General features: G+C 36.5%; 1 protein-coding gene and 1 long non-coding RNA gene across 11 annotated transcripts in view; both read left to right on the top strand.

Annotated features, from left to right (window-relative positions):
- The first annotated feature begins 4,797 nt into the window (after positions 1 to 4,797).
- LOC120076821 (thaumatin-like protein 1b) lies at positions 4,798 to 7,020 on the top strand. The gene is made up of 3 exons (XM_039030752.1): positions 4,798 to 5,276; positions 5,375 to 6,068; positions 6,409 to 7,020. Exons 1-3 carry the CDS (start codon positions 5,216 to 5,218, stop codon positions 6,596 to 6,598), a joined length of 945 nt encoding a protein of 314 aa, XP_038886680.1. The 5' UTR covers positions 4,798 to 5,215; the 3' UTR covers positions 6,599 to 7,020.
- A 1,282-nt stretch (positions 7,021 to 8,302) lies between these two features.
- Positions 8,303 to 17,609, top strand: part of LOC120075327 — a 48,260-nt gene continuing 38,953 nt past the window's right edge. For all 10 annotated transcript variants that reach the window (XR_005481290.1, XR_005481288.1, XR_005481294.1 and 7 more), the window contains exon 1: positions 8,303 to 8,856. This is a non-coding gene — a long non-coding RNA (uncharacterized LOC120075327). The remainder of the gene's footprint in view (positions 8,857 to 17,609) is intronic.

Genomic DNA, 17,609 nt, shown 5'->3' with positions numbered 1-17,609 from the left:
AACGTAAAACAAAAATTTTAATTACCACACTATTCTATTTCTATCTAAATTTTAATTTTGTTTATTTCAACAGTAATTTCGAAATGTTAATATGGAAAATTTAAAGAAAAGAAGTACCTTTTTAAAAATAAAATAAACTTAAAGAAAATATTTTTTTTTATAGTTTAGTTTTTTATGGAAATTTATTTATTTTTTCTATTGTTATTTTTGTGTTTGGAGCCTTTGTGCAGATTTATAAACTTGTCGAGTCGGTTTTTGTTAGTTCAGCTGTGGGCTCTCTTAAAAATGTGTAACTACAGATATTATTTAATTTTTTTTCCCGAAAGGGTAACTATAAATATGATATATGATATTATTATTTATTTGAAATATCTGCCTCAATAATTACCCATATTCTCTATTCTATCTATATATCCCAGTGATATTTTTTTAAGAAAAAAATCCCAATGATATCTATATGTGTACACAAAATATCATAACTATCAACGATTTTTATTGTTTTAATTTTTCTATATATATATATTTTATTTTTCCTAGAAAACTATCCATTCTAAAAGTATAAATTGATAGAGGTAAAAAAGTTTATGATTTTGGATAAAATCATTTGTTCTAAAGTTTTAGTTGATATAAATTGATATTTTTCCTTTCTTTTTATAAATCTTAATATGAGCTTTTAAGTTTATATATATATATGACAAAAAAAACGTAGATGTATATTTTTTAAGAGGTCTTTAAAAAATATTTAAAAATATTTACACTTTATAGTAAAATGTTCCAAAAGTACAAAACACTTTTGAAACTTTTGTTAGAAAGTGTAAATATTTTTGAAATTTTTCTACTTATAAAAATTTTCCATTTTTTAAAGTAGGTTTATGCTTGAAAAGTGTCCAACGTAATTTAATTGGCACATGAGTGTACGTAAAGTTGTGTTTATAAGTTTAATTTTTAAATATTCAAAACTCAAAGCTAAGTCCTATATCTTAACATTTTTTAAAGACTTGTTTCTTTCTCTCTCTTTTTTTTTTTTTTTCTTCACAGTTAGTTGGTCAATTTTATTTTAAAAATAAATTTGAATTTTAATCAAAATTTTAAAGAGAGAATAAAACTTTTAAAAACTTTTTTTTTAATCTTTGAATTTTAACTTATTAAAAAAACACTTCTAAAATGTAAACAATAAATACTATAACCTAATAAGTAAAATAGTAAAATAGTGTCATGGACTTGTTTAAAATTAGTTTTTAAAATATTTAAAGGAAGATATTGTAAAATAGAAATTAAAGAGTAAAGAAAATACCTTTTTACTCCCATTCTTTAATTAATAAAAACATTAATGACTTTTGTAGTAAGTTTGAACGTAATGCCAAAAGATTGGCAATACTTTTAAAAGTATGACAATTAGGCTCCCAAAAGGTTTTTTTTTTTTTTTTTTTGGGAAAAAAAACCTTCCTATATATTATAGTAGGTAATAAGTAGATAATTGAACTAACATTTCACTTTGGATGGTACATGGTAGGATAATATATTCAACCAGTTTATTCACTTGTCACGGTTCTTTCCATTCCAAAGTTCCATGAAAAGTTCAATTTAATCCTTATATATCATAGGATGTGAAATGACAAGTAAATTCAATAATGAACGTGAACATAGTTACTAAAATAAACATAACTCAATTGTCTCATAGTACGTGTTCGGTGTTAACAACCAACAAATTCGTGGTTCGGATCACCCCACCCCCTTATATATATATATATATGAACATAAGTCAATTAACCTAAATTTGTACTGTGAACTTGAAAGATAGATATTTGAATTTTCCACTCCACATATTGTTAACAAAGTTAATTTCATCGGATAAAAGTAGGTTGCATATAATAAGTTGGACAATTGTTTAAATAATTAATAATTAATAATTGTTTTATTTATGTATTTCGATATGTGAACATGCCACTTCGAAAAGGAAAGTTCAACTTTGTTGATAGATAGGGATTGATTTTTAGAAGCTAAAAACATGTAACGATCCGATCCCTAGGACTTAAGTTAGGCCGTTACTAAATACATCAGACATGAAACTCAAAACGACACTCGATTATGGCGAAATAAATGCTAATTAAATAAGGTAAGTTCAAAAGACTTTCATTAAATTCAAATACTAAATCAATAGTAGAGTATCCATAAATCATAAAGGATAATAAATAAATCTGAAAAACGATTCTTAAAAGTAAGTTTTAAACATCAAAACTAAAAATTAAGAAAAACATGAAAATAACTTTAAATATCATGAGCGGAAGCGTAAAAACTAGTCCTAATGGCTCGATCACGAATTTTGCTTGACCATCGCCAGTGCATCTCTACCCTTACCTGAAACAACAACATGGAAAGAATGAGTATAAAATAAGTAACCCCACTACTGGAGTCAGGCTGGGCATCTATGTCCTCTAGATTAGATACCTACCTCTGGTGAAACATATAAATTGTTCTAGTCCTCATGGAGCACATATGCACATGAAATAAGAAGGAGACTGAGTCCTATCCTACTGTAGTTAAGTATGCCCACTATTTCTGGTGAATCCCGAATGAAACACAAACTGGTGAATCCCGAAGGAAACACAAAATCTAATGGGCATCTAACTAATCAGTAAGGACATTTGCACAGTCTCAACATCATAATCATCACTGTACGAATCTATGACATACATATAAACCTCAACATCATGGCTCTACAACATACACATATACCTTAACATCATGGTTATACAACATACACGTATACCTCAACATCATCAGATCAAATACAACCATGGAAGCACATGCCATCTCATACTAGCATTCAAGTATCTACGTTCATAAATAAATAATTCGGATATCGTAACAGAACATACTTTAATCATGTTGTACTATCAATCTTTCATGCTGTCATTCTGCCATAACCTTCATTTAAAATGCTAGCATACATCTAATGCCTGACATGTGGGCAGTTCCAGTAGTAAGATTACTTACCTTGATATTAAGTCGAACCAAAAGCAATTGAATATTTGTGAGATTCTTAAATCCTTTGTGAAATTCTTAAATCCTTACTCAAGCTTAAACATAAACCAAGCTTCAAAATTAATAGTTAAGGCCAAATTCCAAACACCCAAATATTACAAAATATTTACAGATAACTTTATCTAAGGTGTGGTCCAATTTGAATTCACCTTCCAAACCTCTAATTTTAAGCCCAAATAATTAGCAAACCAAAATCTTCTTCATCTTGAATGAAATTCGTGAATCAACCCCATAATCATAATTTGAAATTAGACTAGCATGATTAAAGCTTAAATCAAATACATATTTCACTACTAATATCTCAAATAAATTATCCATATGTAGCTTTGTCAAAAAAATCACTTCCAAATGACTTTACCAAAATTTATCAACAACCAAAATTAATTCACAAGAGGGTAATCAAAACATAAAACTTACCAAAACTTGCTAAAAAAACTCCAACTTCACTGAACAACACCTAAATACCTTCACAAACTTGAATCCAAAGTTGAAACACGATGAGTATCAACCAATTGATGCCAAAAGTAAATGAGCATTCAAGAATCAACCGAAAACAAACCCAAACGGCAGAAATCTTACCCAAATCGATAGATCCAATGACGGCAAAAGTGAACGACGCTTGAGCAGTGGTGGATGGAGGTCATGAAGAAGAAACTAACGAGGCGACTTTGGGCGGCATCGGACGGGCTCACGAACGTGAGGAAGAAAAGGGGTGGGATTTGACTTTTTATAAAAAAAAACAACAACAATAATAATAATAAAAAAAAAACAAAAAAGGAAATAAATATAATTACATTTAATTCCTTTCCGTTTTATACTATTAAATTTATTTCCGTTTCAAAAGAAAATTAATTCCTGCCATTAATTTTCAATTTGAATAATTTCACGTCAACAATTAAATTTTCACACAGTCCAAAATTCTAAAATGCCCTCTAACTAATAACAATTATTGAAATTCCAAATAATAAAGTTACTGAAATTACATTATTACTAAAAAAATTGTGGGGTGTTACAAAACATCTTAATACGTGTGCTAAGGATGAGTTTGGAGCTTCCATGATATGATATTGTCTACTTTAATCTTACTTATGGTGATCTAAAATGTCTCATTCTAATAAAGATATTATCTTCACTTATGTACTCACGATTTTCTTTTTATCTAGCTTGTGAAATTTTAGTCGCATTCCCATCAATCTTTCATTGAACGAAGTACCATAGAGCCTCCATTCAAATAATCACCTATTTGGCTTTATTAAGAGTTCACTTACATTCTCATTTTCAATTCAGTTCTATAGAGCTCAAAGAATTTCACAATAACTATATTTTGCGAGGCTCAGAACTTCTTTTTGTCTAGTACTTGAAGCACAACTTTCTTTTGTTTCGTAATAAAAATTCGGACCAACAAATTTAGAATAGGAATATGACTTGAATGCACTTGCTAGAGATAATGGACACACTACATATATGCACAACGATACGATACTGGCATTTTAAACATAAGTTTACCATAATTTTATTTTATTTTTATTTCACTTAGAAGACTCATCACTAAATACACCTACAGAATAAGTCGGTAAATGCTATACGGTCTTCTCGAATAATTTATCTAATATAGTTTTGGGATGCGAAGCCCAATAATTTATTCCAAAAGTACCCATACCCTTATCCCAACGCAAACAAACACTCCAATTGAATTAAGAGCGAGTCGGTTAAACTTTCCCCTACCAACTTGAACCACGTCTTCTTCGCTAACACCCAAATTAACAATGGCGGTTCTCCAAATCTGTATCAGTATTCTATCTCTCTCTCTCTCTCTCTCTCTCTCTCTGTCTTTAATTCATTCTTCTACATTCAACTTGAAGAACATTGCCTCCCCGTTTCTACTCCAATTGCACTCTGACAAAAACAGAACCCCAACTCTGTCTTCACGCTTCCCAATGCTCCTTTAACCGCCGTAAGAAACAAAATACATTTCTCTGTAACTCCAATTCCTCTTGCCCCACCACTTCTAGCCGTTGCCCATTCCCTCTTTACTCTTCATTTTCTATAAATACCATTCCCTCTCCATTACCCCTTTTCTGCCTCTGCTTTTCCCCCCATCGCCGGAGCTTCTTCGTCTCCAGTTTCGCCCTCTGTTTTACTCTCTTTAAGGTCCTCTGTCTCTGTTCCAATGGCGGCGGCAGGATTTCAATTTCTATTAGCGCTCTTAAATCTGCTGCTGTTGGTACCAGGTCTGTGAATATGGAAATAGTTGATTGTTGATTCTGATTTGGGTGTTTTTTGTTCCCTGGTTTGTTGATTTGTTGTGCTCTCTTTTTTCGATTTTCAGGTGGGTTTTCGACGAGCTTTACTTTTGTGAACAAATGTGGATTCACGGTTTGGCCGGGGGTTCTGTCGAACGGCGGTGTTCCACCGCTTCCCACTACAGGTTTCTCTCTTCAGACTGGAGAGTCCAAGACGCTACCAGCGCCGGCGTCTTGGGGCGGGCGTTTCTGGGGGCGAACACTCTGTTCTGAAGATTCCAACGGAAAATTCTCCTGCGCTACTGGCGACTGTGGCTCTAACAAACTAGAGTGTGCTGGAAATGGAGCAACGCCACCGGCGACTCTGGCGGAGTTCACTCTCGACGGCTCCGGCGGGCTTGATTTCTTCGACGTCAGTCTAGTGGACGGTTACAATCTTCCGATGATGGTGGTGCCTCAGGGTGGTTCCGGCGATAACTGCACAAGCACTGGCTGCGTGGTAGATCTAAACGGCGCGTGCCCCTCGGAGCTGCGCGTGACGAGTGCCGACGGGAGAGAAGGCGTCGCGTGTAAAAGCGCGTGTGATGCATTCAACCAACCGCAGTACTGTTGCACAGGCGCGTACCAAACACCGGACACTTGTCAGCCGTCGATGTACTCCCAGATCTTCAAGAGAGCGTGCCCACGCGCTTACAGCTACGCGTACGATGACAAGACGAGCACTTTCACATGCGCCAGTGCTGATTACGTCATCACATTCTGTCCATCGCCAAACACGAGGTAAATTTACCTAAACACCCCTCGTCAAAGGGCATTCTCGTCCACATACAGAAAAAAGCTCCTGAATATGAACGTTGGAGTCTCTTCGGTAATTGTTGCCTCGGCCTATAGAAAGGGTATAACTGGAAATTTGGTTGGAGGAGATGGGCATTTTTGTCTATTTCTAATGGTCAACCGCCATTGGTGGTGGCCGACAATATACCTCAAGGTGGGCGAAATAGGCACGCCCTTTAATATAACTGTAGTCAAAAAGGTCATAAATGACATTTAACACAATAATTTATCTTAATAAAAAAAATTTAATTTGGGTTTTCTTTTTCTTTTCTTTCTTTAAATGCAGCCAGAAGTCATCCGAGGCACAGAATTCACCGGCGACGGCTAACCCATCTTCCGGTGGCGACGGTGCAATGGTGTACGAAGGCGCATCTTTGATCCAAACCGACGCAGCGCCGCCGCGCGTAGCCGGGATTTCAGCTGTCAGTACGGTGGCGATTGGGTGGTTATGGCAGCAGCTGTTCTTCTACTTCTGACCTGCTCTACCGAAAGTCGTAGTACGGCCCAAGCCCATAACGCGCATGTAACTGGATCCACGGCTGGTCGTTACGTGGGCCCATTGGGCCTCAACCAAGGCCCACAAGGAATTGATCCGTTGATGTTAAAAGCCCACCCGACTCCACCAAAGGCTGACGAAAATCTGACAAATAGGCGGGGAAATAGAGGGAAAGGGCCGGCCAAATGGGCAAATATTGGATTTAGCTAAAGTTAAGGGTTCAATTTTTAATTTTTAATTTTGGGTGGATTGATAAAGAAAGAGAATGTGAAGAAATGGTAGTTGGGGATTCATTTACACGTAATTTAGATAAGGATATAAAGTGTTGGGTAATAATTCACATCATATGTTATAATATACTATATGTTATATTGCCTTTTATTATATGATATTTCCATATAATCCACTTTTTCCCCTCTTTTAATGGTGAATTTTTTTGACATTTCTTTGTGGCTTCATTAACACTTTTGAATAGAATGTATGACCAAATGCAGATCTAAAGTTGGATTTAAATCAAAATCTGATAGGATAGTGTAGGGTGTAGCAAATGGATTCTTTGCTAAAAATAAAATCAATTCCCACTACTTTAATCAACCAAACCTTTAAATGAAAAAACTTCAGGTGCATCCATTAAAAATATGTTAATGTGGTAACAAATTTTTAATTGATTTTATTTTTATTATCTTAGAAAAAAGAGTACTGAATTAGATGCCATCTAGACTACCTATACATAATCAATACCCATTTGGAATTTTATTATGTTTCAAGTGTGTTTAAAATTTATCGTGTTTTAAGTATGTGTATGTATATCAAACTGAATTATACTTCTTTTGACGAACGATCCTTTCTTTAAAAGAAAAGTTTGTTGCTACTTTTATTTATGTGAATGTATTAATCATTTAATAATAAATTAGGAAAATATCATTTTTTTTTTGGATAAAAATTAAAAAGTAGGAGAATCAAGTCTTCAACTTCAAAGTTAATAATAATACTATATTAGTTGAGCTAGGTTCATTTTGACGAAAAATTAATTTTATATGATGCATAAACGTTTAATTGATGGTACCTATTACTATTAGTCAAATATTAAACTTAAACTTAAATAAATACCAGAATGTTTACCTTTTCATACCTTACTATTGGGAGAGGAAAAAAAAGCTGTAAAAACATTACTCGGGTGTTTGTTAAGGAAATATAGAAAATATGTGTAATACGAAATAATGAAGTAATTTTTTTTTTTGAATTTTTTTGGGGGTTAAAATTCGTGAGTTCTTTCATGATTTTATTAAATCGTCCATCGTACAATAATTTGAATCATTGTAATTGTTTGTTTTTATTTGGTAATCATTATATTTTAGAATTTGATGCACAAGTGCACTTCAAATCGACAAATTTGGCTTTATTCAAAGTTCACAAATATAATTGCTGGAAAATTCAATAATTTATATTTAGAGAATTATTATTTGTTTCTCATGATGTGGATACTACTAGGCTGATTGTACTGATTACTATCTCAAGACCAAATCTTTTGATTAACCACAAGAAGAGAGGAGTCCACAAATATCTGAAGGTCCCAGTAACTCAAGTTGGTTAGTGAAACAAAAGGAGGAGAATTATCCACGTAGTCAGCTTGAAGATTAAACACCTAGTAAGTGATTTTTCTTAATCAGATGTCAATCTAATTTCATCTAATTTCGATGAAGGCAGAAGCAAAAAAAAAAAAAAAAAGAAAAAAAAAAGAGACCACTCTCTATGATCTCTCTCTCTCTAACTTCTTAGATGAAACTTGAGTCCTCTGTGATTTCCAATGGCGATCTGCTTTGCATGTAGAGAAAGAAGATGAAAAGGAATAAGGACACAAGCATGTACCGTGGTTCGACTAAAAATGAGCCTACATCCACGGGAATATCAAATCCTTGGAGAATTTTTCTTTCAGATGAGTACAAGCTCTAATTTTTGACTGTATTGTTTTCTTCTGATTTCCCTCTTTTATACGGTTAAGAGAGAGATCAGTTACATGTATGAATTTAAACAGAAAAATAAACTGGGATAAATAGTCATTGGATTTACTTTTACAAATCTGTATCTTGAATCCAACTCTGTAAATTTCTTCAAGCATCTTCTAGCTCTAACTTGTCCTATCCTTTTTCAGGTAGATTGAAGCCTATCAGTTCGAAACATCTTTGAGGCTTGAGCTTCGATACTAGTTTTGTGAGTGTGTCAGTAGCGTTATCCGTGGTATAAACCTTTAAAATTTCTACTTCTCATTTTTCAATTTATCTTGAACAAAGTGAAATTTCATATCTACATGTTATGTTCTATTATGGAATTGCAGGATCTTAGAAAGATGAATAGTGCTTTGGTTATCATAGTAGATTTTAACTATTGATTGTTTAAAAGATCATTCATCAAGCCTTTGAGCCACAATCCCTCTTTAATTGCTTTTATCAATGCTATGTATTCTTGTTGTTGATAGAGCTACAATTGACTGTAGGGTAGCTTTCCAACTGATTAGGCTACCCCATATAGAAACACATAGCCTGATAGTGATCTCCTCTTGTCAATATCCCAGCAAAATCTTAGTCAACATAGCCAACAAGTTTTAGTTCTAACTTATCTGATCTTTGGTAGGTTAGCTTAGCACATTTGGACCAAATTAGATACCTTAGTATTCACTTGTGGCTTCCTAGTGTCTTTTGCTAGGATTAGACATGTATCTGTTAACAAGATTAGCTGAATAGGATAGATTTGATATTGTTGAGACCATCAGGCACATTAAACTGTCCACTACCTGATTGCAGGGTATTCTTTCCATCTGTTGTTTATAGTTTAAGTCTAAGTCATTATGGAAATTGACATATGAGAGTTTAATATGCTGAGCAATAGGAATAGTGACTAGTCTAACTTCATTTAGGTTGAAATTTTTGATTATTTTCTCACAATAAGCTATCTGATTTATGCTTAGGATAGACTGATTCCTGTTTCTTGTAATATCAATCCCAAGAATCTTCTTTGACTCACCTAAGTCCATCATGTAAAATTCTCTACTTAAAAGACTTTTGACATGAGATAGATCAACCTTAGGGCTCCTTACAAGGAGCATACCATCAACATATAATAACAAGTATATCTCTCCTTTATAGGTGGTGGAGTATGTTGGGGTTGATGCCCTAAAGTCTCGTGTCCTGTAGTTTGTAAACAGTATATACGAACACCTGTGTTGTTAATATATGATATTTACTTCACATCTTGTTTTTTGCTTGGTTATTTATTTTATTTGCTTTACCACAAACCAATAAATATAAAATCCCTGGTTATCTGTATGTGACTCAGCATGTATGTGGTGACATATAAGTGGATCAGTCTTGAGTGATAACCAAAATGGTCTGTAGTAATGGATAAAGAAGGGAAACCTTATCTGGTAACGCTACGCGACGTGGCCCGCTTTTTTGGAATGGTCACAAGTGTTATGACTTTCACAGATGGTCTGACCCTGATCATCTCGTGGTTGGGGACATACGAGCGGGGGCGTCCATACAAAGAGTTTGTATAAGACATGACCACGAAGTGTTTAATGTCTTGTTATATAACACCGTTCATGACAGAGACTTCACTTCATTAGGATGACAATAGGTAACATGACCTCAATCCTAAAGCATGAGTTGAGAACTTCCTGGCCATAGGGCGATCCTTTGATTGTTGTATGAAAGGGTTTGCGAAAGTGGTAGGTCGCCGATCAAACCTACTTTTGGAAATTCGCTTCTGATTTGGGACTGGGGAACTAGTTTATGCCCCAACAAAGATGATGAATTCACCTTATATGCCCTCGAGGCTAGGGCTAGGCTCGACTGGATTAGAGTATAGAGTGGCTGCCCTTAAGGGCTGATTTTCGAGGCTTGAAGCGATATGTGGCGGCCACAACACGCACCATTCTCTTGGCTTCGATGAGGTATTCGACACACTAGTTGGACTATGTTGTAATTGTTCATTTAGAGAAATCAATGGTTGCTTAATGGGAGTGATGATGTAAACAATGGGCAAACGCGTTGATAATTGGCCAGCTGTACACGGCATCTTGTGAAGGGTCATCGTGACTCCATGATTTGGTTATCATCCGTTATGGACAACAAAATATATCTGTGGTTAAGAAGAGTTTACCAGCTGTTGTCCCTTTAGTTGGAAATACTTTACATGTTAACATGGGTGCGATCTCGGTGGCTAAAGGGTTTAGTCAGCTATTAGTACCGGTTGGAGCTTCGGAGCATACCAGGTCCATTAGGTCACCTGGGTAGTTGGATAAAGTTTGAAACCATGTGTTTGGTTAATTTGAAATTGTTTTCAAATTGAAAGAGAAAGTTCAAATTATATATGATATAATTGGACTGGTCAATTATATATGATATAATTGGCTAAAATGTATGAGATATATTATTTGGTGAGAGAAAATTAGATATAAATGTGCTTTATATCAAGTAGAGGAGAAAATACTATAGTAGATATATGATATCAAACTATAGGATATAAATATAATATGATTATATTTATTAATTAATTAATTGATTAATTATTTGATAATTAACGAATTTATCCACGTTTGGATGTAGGAAGTGGGTTGTGATGGTTATGGTAACCGGCGGATTAAAAATGAAAATTGTTTTCATTTTTATCGATCATGCATTTGTATTATCGTCCGCGCACAAAAGAATCCGTGAAAACGATCGCGAGAGCCTATACGATAGAAGCTCATACGTCTAAACGATCGTTTGCCTCACATTTTCTTTAAACGATTGTATACGTTTTCCCTAAACGGTTGTTCAGTCTTTCATACACGATAGTGTAGCTCTACTATACGATAAGCATTTCCATTATATGATAGCAGAGTTTCATATCCCACTTGCTTATCGTCTACACGACGCGTTCTCCTTCGTCCTCTACCAAACTCACCAAAGTCCACTCTTTGGGTTTTTGACGCCGAGGATACCCGGGTTTCTCTTGTGGTGGTATCGTCTCCACTGCATTGTTCATGTACGTTCTGATCGTGCTGTTGCAGTCGATATACTTGCCGGGTATTGGTAGATCTGTGGGGGTTTTTCCGCTGCCTAGGGTTCAGACATTCGAAGAGAGTCTTCATCTAGTATGAACTCTTTCCTTGTTAATTATTGTATTCTGAGCATGCCGATAATGAGGTTTATATGCATAACTGTATGTGTTGAATGTATATCGTTTGTGTTTCAGTCACTGTGAAATCGGAGCGATCTAAACCTGCTCATGGAACTCTCGGTATGAGAACCTTCAATTGGTATCAGAGCCAAGTTTCTGATACTCGGATTTCATCTGTTGTAATGAAATAACGTATACATTCAAGGTGGGTGTATTTCTACTCTGTTTTAAGTGTTAATACTGTTGTGGATGTGTCGGATTAATGGATGTTTTCGGGATGAATTGCCTTGGTTTATTTAATTCCTTTTACATTTGCGGTTGTTTGTAAAGGCTCTTGCATTTTTGGGCATAAATAATTGTAATCGAGTTTGTATTCAAAATGTTTGAAGTCTTGAGTCGTTCGTCGAAGTTCTAGGCAAAGGTTGCGGCTCTTCGAGGAAGGAGATGATCTAGGGTTGATTGCATCGTGCAGAAGAGGTTCTATGCGATCGCTGTCCATCGCATCGTGAAGATGAAGGAGTATGCGATCGCGGTTGAACGCATCAGTTAAACGATGGGGTATGTGATCAAGCGTATCGGGTTGACAATCGGGCATGCGATCACTGAGTATCGTTTAATGCGCACGCTAGACAATCGTTTAGGTCAGCAAGCTTCATCACTTGGTAACTGACTAAACTATCGCTTAGTAACTCAAGGTAAATCGTTTACCTGGCGTCACGCTACATGATCGCATGGACGATTGGGCTTTGCAGCCTCGTCGTCATCTACGCGATTGTTTGCTAATGTTCCTATCGTCTAGTGCGCGCTGAACGATCATCTACTTGCTGGAGTTTGCTACACGATGAAGACCTCCTGGCGGTTCAAGACCCGGTTCGCCTGTGTACCGGTTTGCTCGATGAAAAATGTAATAAATAGGATTTTCATTCCGATTTTTTGGTTTAAAGGCTCATCCTGGTCCATTAATCTCTTTGTTTAATACATGCGATGTATGTTTTATATGTCATATGGTATGCACATATAGTAAATCCCACCTTAGGTTATGCATTGATCATGCATCATCTCTTTATTGTAATTGTTATAATTTAGAGAAGCATGATTTTAATTATGTAAGAGCATACTCATGCATCATATAATACAAGAGTTATATTTATGCATGCATAAAAAAGCATGACAATGCATCAATCTTTATATTATAGAATTGTTAAGTCATAAGGGTGAAATGATAGCATGTTGCCTTGTTTTACGCGTTTTATAAAGTTATATAGTATATCGACGGGAATATTGCAATGAAGCATGACACATAGGTTACTTATAAATGTTATAAATGCTCGTATATGTGCAATGTTTAATTGTTTCTTTTTAAAGAGTTAAAAAGAGAAATTAGACTAAAAGCAATAAGAAAGAACATGCATGCTCACTTAGGGTTTAATTCATGGTTTTAATGTTTAACAACTTGATCACTAGACTAAGACTCACGGTTCTAATGATTAGCGTGACAGCAACCCTAAGGCTTTAAAATCTTTTAATCAGTTTAATATAAGATTAAATTGGCTAATAATGTTTAAAGTGTAGCAAATCTATCTATAAGGGACCTTTTGTCTAAGGCCGGGTTCTGTCTAGGCTGGGGGTATTTAAGCTTGATCCGGAAAGTAACACCCTACATGGGAACTTACCTGGAAGGTGATTAGATAGAATTTGATGCATGCATGCAAGTTAAGAACCGCCCATTTAAAGTTTTTAAATGTGACTACTTTGAACTTGTTTATATTTCATAAACAAATGTTGTTTATGAGCAGACTTTAAAAAGAAGAACCTTAGACTAATCAGTAGTCAATTGTCTAGGTTTAATGAATCCTAAGTAGACATTCAGCTGGGGAGGTACTTGGGGAACATAAGATGCTTCAACTTAAACCTTTCACTAATCTCCTAATAGTCCACACCCGTGAGATTCTATCCTTGGCTCACTCGGGCCGACATCCTTTGGCGTGTCCCCTAAACGGATGGTGTTTGGGTAGGTCATATCAAGGTGGATTGGAGAGAATGTTCATAAGATAAGTGGGAGCGGGAAGTGCGACAGCATATCCCTCGGTCTCCCTCGTTAGGTTGAATAAAGTTACTGCGCATCGCCTCGAGGCACCCTGGGAATACCCCCTAAAGGATGACAAATCTTTATTAGATTTTGCTAAACCACTTTTTTATTTGATCTTCTATAAGAAGATAAGGTAACTTAGTCTTTTGTCCTAATCTATCTTTACCCTACGGTAAGCGCATTAGGACGGGACTCTGGCACCGAAAACGAGGGGTTACACTTACACGAAATAGTTAAAGGTTACCGATTCTGGACCGAAAAATGGTGGCTGTTAGGTTCAGTTCCAAGAGTTAGTTCTGTCTAATGGTTGAGAATGTCACATCCCAGTGAAAGAGCAACTGATTACCCCACCGGTGGCGTTTGTCTTGACTCATTGGGGCATCATTGCAAAATAGAAGTTTATAACTTAGGGTACTTGAAACTGTTTTGCAAAACTAATTGGTTTAAAAGTGGTTTAGCAAAATCTAATAAAGATTTGTTTGTTTTTTCAGCAACTTTTTCAAATGGCTACAACCATCTTATCGTTGTTAAGCGTCGAAAAATTATCTGACGATAATTTTTCAACATGGAAACACATGATCACAACGATCCTAAACATCGAGGATCTCATGTTCATTCTCACAGAGGCTTGTCCTCCTATTCTAGCTCCAAATGTCGCTCGAAATGTTTGGGAGGCATATAAGCGATGGACAAGGGCAAATGAGAAGGCCCGAGCCTATATCTTGGCAAGTCTTTCTGACGTCTTGGCCAAGAAGCATGAGCCTATAGTCTCAGCCCGTGAGATCATGCAGTCCCTACGGGGGATGTTTGGACAATCGTCTGAACAACTTATGCATAAGGTTCTTAAATACATATCCAACTCCAAAAAGCAAGAAGGCACATCTATTTGTGAACATGTGCTAAACATGATGATCCACTTCAATGTGGCGGAGTTGAATGGGTCTACCAACGATGAGGGCAGCCAGGTTAGCATAATTCTGCATTCTTTGCCGGAGAGCTTCGTGCACTTTGTCAGCAATGTGATTCTTAACAAAGTGAAATATAACCTTACAACTCTCCTCAATGAGTTGCAAACATACCAATCTTTATTGAAAAGTAAGGAGAGGCAGAAGGGTGAGGCAAATGTTTCTTCATCCTCAAGGACGTTCCATAGAGGTTTGACCTCAGGAACGAAGTCTGCACCTTCTACTTCTAACTCTGCAGAGGGGAAGAAGAATAAGGGTGGTAAGGGAAAAGGGAAGGCACTTGCTAACCCACCGCCTGTCGCCCCGAGGAGGCGTCCACCAGTTGTTAAAGGAAAGTGTTTCCATTGCAACCAAGATGGATATTGGAAGAGGAACTGTCATTGGTATTTGAAGGAGAAGAAAGCAGCCAAGGCGGATAAAGGTAAATGTGATTTACTTGTGCTCGAAACTTTTTTAGTGGAGAATGATGATTTTGCCTGGATAATTGATTCAGGCAACACTAACCATGTTTGTTCTTCTTTTCAGAGGATTAGATCTTGGTGAAAATTGGAGGCTGGTGAGATGACGATGCGAGTAGGCACCGGGCACATCGTCTCAGTTGTGGCAGTGGGAGGACTCCAATTAGCTTTAGAGAATAAGTTTCTAATTTTAAATGATGTATATATTGTTCCTGAACTAAAAAGGAACCTTATTTCTGTAAAGTGTTTATTGCAATGTAAATACACCGTTTCTTTTAATTTGAGTAAAACGTTTATTTATAAAGATGGTGTTTTTATTTGCACAACAAATTCTGAATTGAATTTATATGTGCTAAGGCCGTTAGCCATTAATTCTCTCCATAATATTGAAATGTTCAGAACTGCCGTATCAAAATGTTGATGAATTTCTCCAAAAGAAAATGCCCAACTTTGGCATCTATGTTTAGAGCACATCACTCTCAATAGGTTTGAGAGATTGGTGAAGAATGGACTTCTAAGTGAGTTAGAAGAAAGTTCTTTGCCAGTGTGCGAATCTTGCCTTGATGGTAAGATGACTAAACGACCTTTTACTGGAAAAGGTTCTAGAGCCAAGGAGCCTCTTGAGTTAGTACATTCTGACCTTTGTGGTCTTATGAATGTGCGAGCCCGATGTGACTATGAGTATTTTATCAGTTTTACTGATGATTACTCTAGGTACGGGTATGTTTATCTTTTGCAACCAAAGTCTGAATTCTTTGAAAAGTTCAAAGAATTCAAGGCTGAAATTGAAAACGCATTAGATAGACGGATTAAAACACTTCGATCAGATCGAGGTGGAGAGTTTTTGGACTCCGCATTCCAGAACTATTTGATAGAACATGAATCGTTTTCCAACTCTCAGGGTCGGGTACACCTCAGCAGAATGGTGTAGCGGAGAGGAGAAATAGAACCTTGGTAGACATGGTTTGCTCAATGATGAGTTACGTTTCCTTATCGGACTCGTTTTGGGGTTTCGTAGTGGAGACTGCAGTATAGATACTCAACTGTGTTCCCTCCAAGAGTGTTACAAGAACACCTTTGGAGTTGTGGAACGGGTGTAAAGCTAGTTTACATCATTTCCGCATTTAGGGTTGCCCTGCACATGTGCTTGAGGCTAATCCCAAGAAGTTGGAACCACGGTCGAGGTTATTTCTCTTTGTAGGCTACCCCAAAGGTACACGAGGGGGTTATTTTTATGATCCAACGGAAAATAGGGTGTTTGTTTTAATAAACGCTACTTTTCTGGAGGAGGATCTTATAAGGAAGCACAGTCCACGGAGCAAAGTCGTGTTACATGAGCTTTCCAATGAAACTACTGAAACTTCAACAAAAGTTGTTGAAGAGCCTGCTACATCAACAAGTGTTGTTGATGAGAGTTCATCCAGTAGGTTGGTTCCACCTCAAGAGTTGAGGGAACATCGACGTAGTGAGAGGGTTGCGAACCCACCCATTCGCTATCTGGGTTTCACGAAAATCCTTGCTATGGTAGAAAATGGCGACGTTGAGGATCCGTTGTCTTATAAGAAGGCAATGAAGGATGTTGATCGGGATGAATGGGTCAAGGCCATGGATCTCGAGATGGAGCCGATGTACTTCAACTCAGTATGGGATCTTGTAGATCCGCCTGATGGGGTTCGCCCTATAGGTTGTAAATGGAACTACAAGCACAAACGGGGTGCTGATGGGAAGGTACAGACCTTCAAGGCTCGACTTGTGGCAAAGGGTTATACCCAGGTAGAGGGAGTCTACTATGAGGAGACTTTCTTTCTTGTTACCATGTTAAAGTCGATCTGCATCCTCCTGTCCATTGTAGCTTATTATAATTATGAGATCTGACAAATGGACGTCAAGACAACCTTTCTAAATGACAATCTTGAGGAGACCAATTATATGGTGCAGCCCGGGGGATTCATAGCCCAAGGTCAAGAGCAAAAGGTTTACAAACTGAATCGGTCAATTTATGGACTGAAACAAGCGTCTCGATCTTGGAACATACGATTTGATGTTGCAATCAAGTCATATGGCTTTGACCAAAACGTTGATGTATCTTGTGTCTATAAGAAGATCATTAACGCTTCAGTAGTCTTCTTAATGTTGTATGTAGACGATATCCTACTCATTAGAAATGATGTAGGTTTACTAACTGTTGTTAAGTACTGGCTAGCGACCCAATTCTAAATGAAATATTTGGGAGAGGCTCAGTTTGTTCTAGGTATACAGATCTTTCGGGATCGCAAGAACAAAGTGCTAGCACTGTCTCAGGCATCGTACATTGACAAG

Source organism: Benincasa hispida, chromosome 4, assembly GCF_009727055.1.
Source record: "Benincasa hispida cultivar B227 chromosome 4, ASM972705v1, whole genome shotgun sequence".
NCBI lineage: Eukaryota > Viridiplantae > Streptophyta > Magnoliopsida > Cucurbitales > Cucurbitaceae > Benincasa > Benincasa hispida.
This window is presented reverse-complemented; position numbering and strand designations above follow the sequence as displayed.

What these genes read in the sequence shown, in the direction of transcription:
- LOC120076821 (XM_039030752.1), top strand. Translation starts at nt 5,216, where the DNA reads ATGGCGGCGGCAGGATTTCAATTTCTATTAGCGCTCTTAAATCTGCTG. An exon ending in TCTGCTGCTGTTGGTACCAG is followed by an intron (nt 5,277 to 5,374) that starts GTCTGTGAATAT and finishes TTCGATTTTCAG; the next exon opens with GTGGGTTTTCGACGAGCTTT. An exon ending in TGTCCATCGCCAAACACGAG is followed by an intron (nt 6,069 to 6,408) that starts GTAAATTTACCT and finishes CTTTAAATGCAG; the next exon opens with CCAGAAGTCATCCGAGGCAC.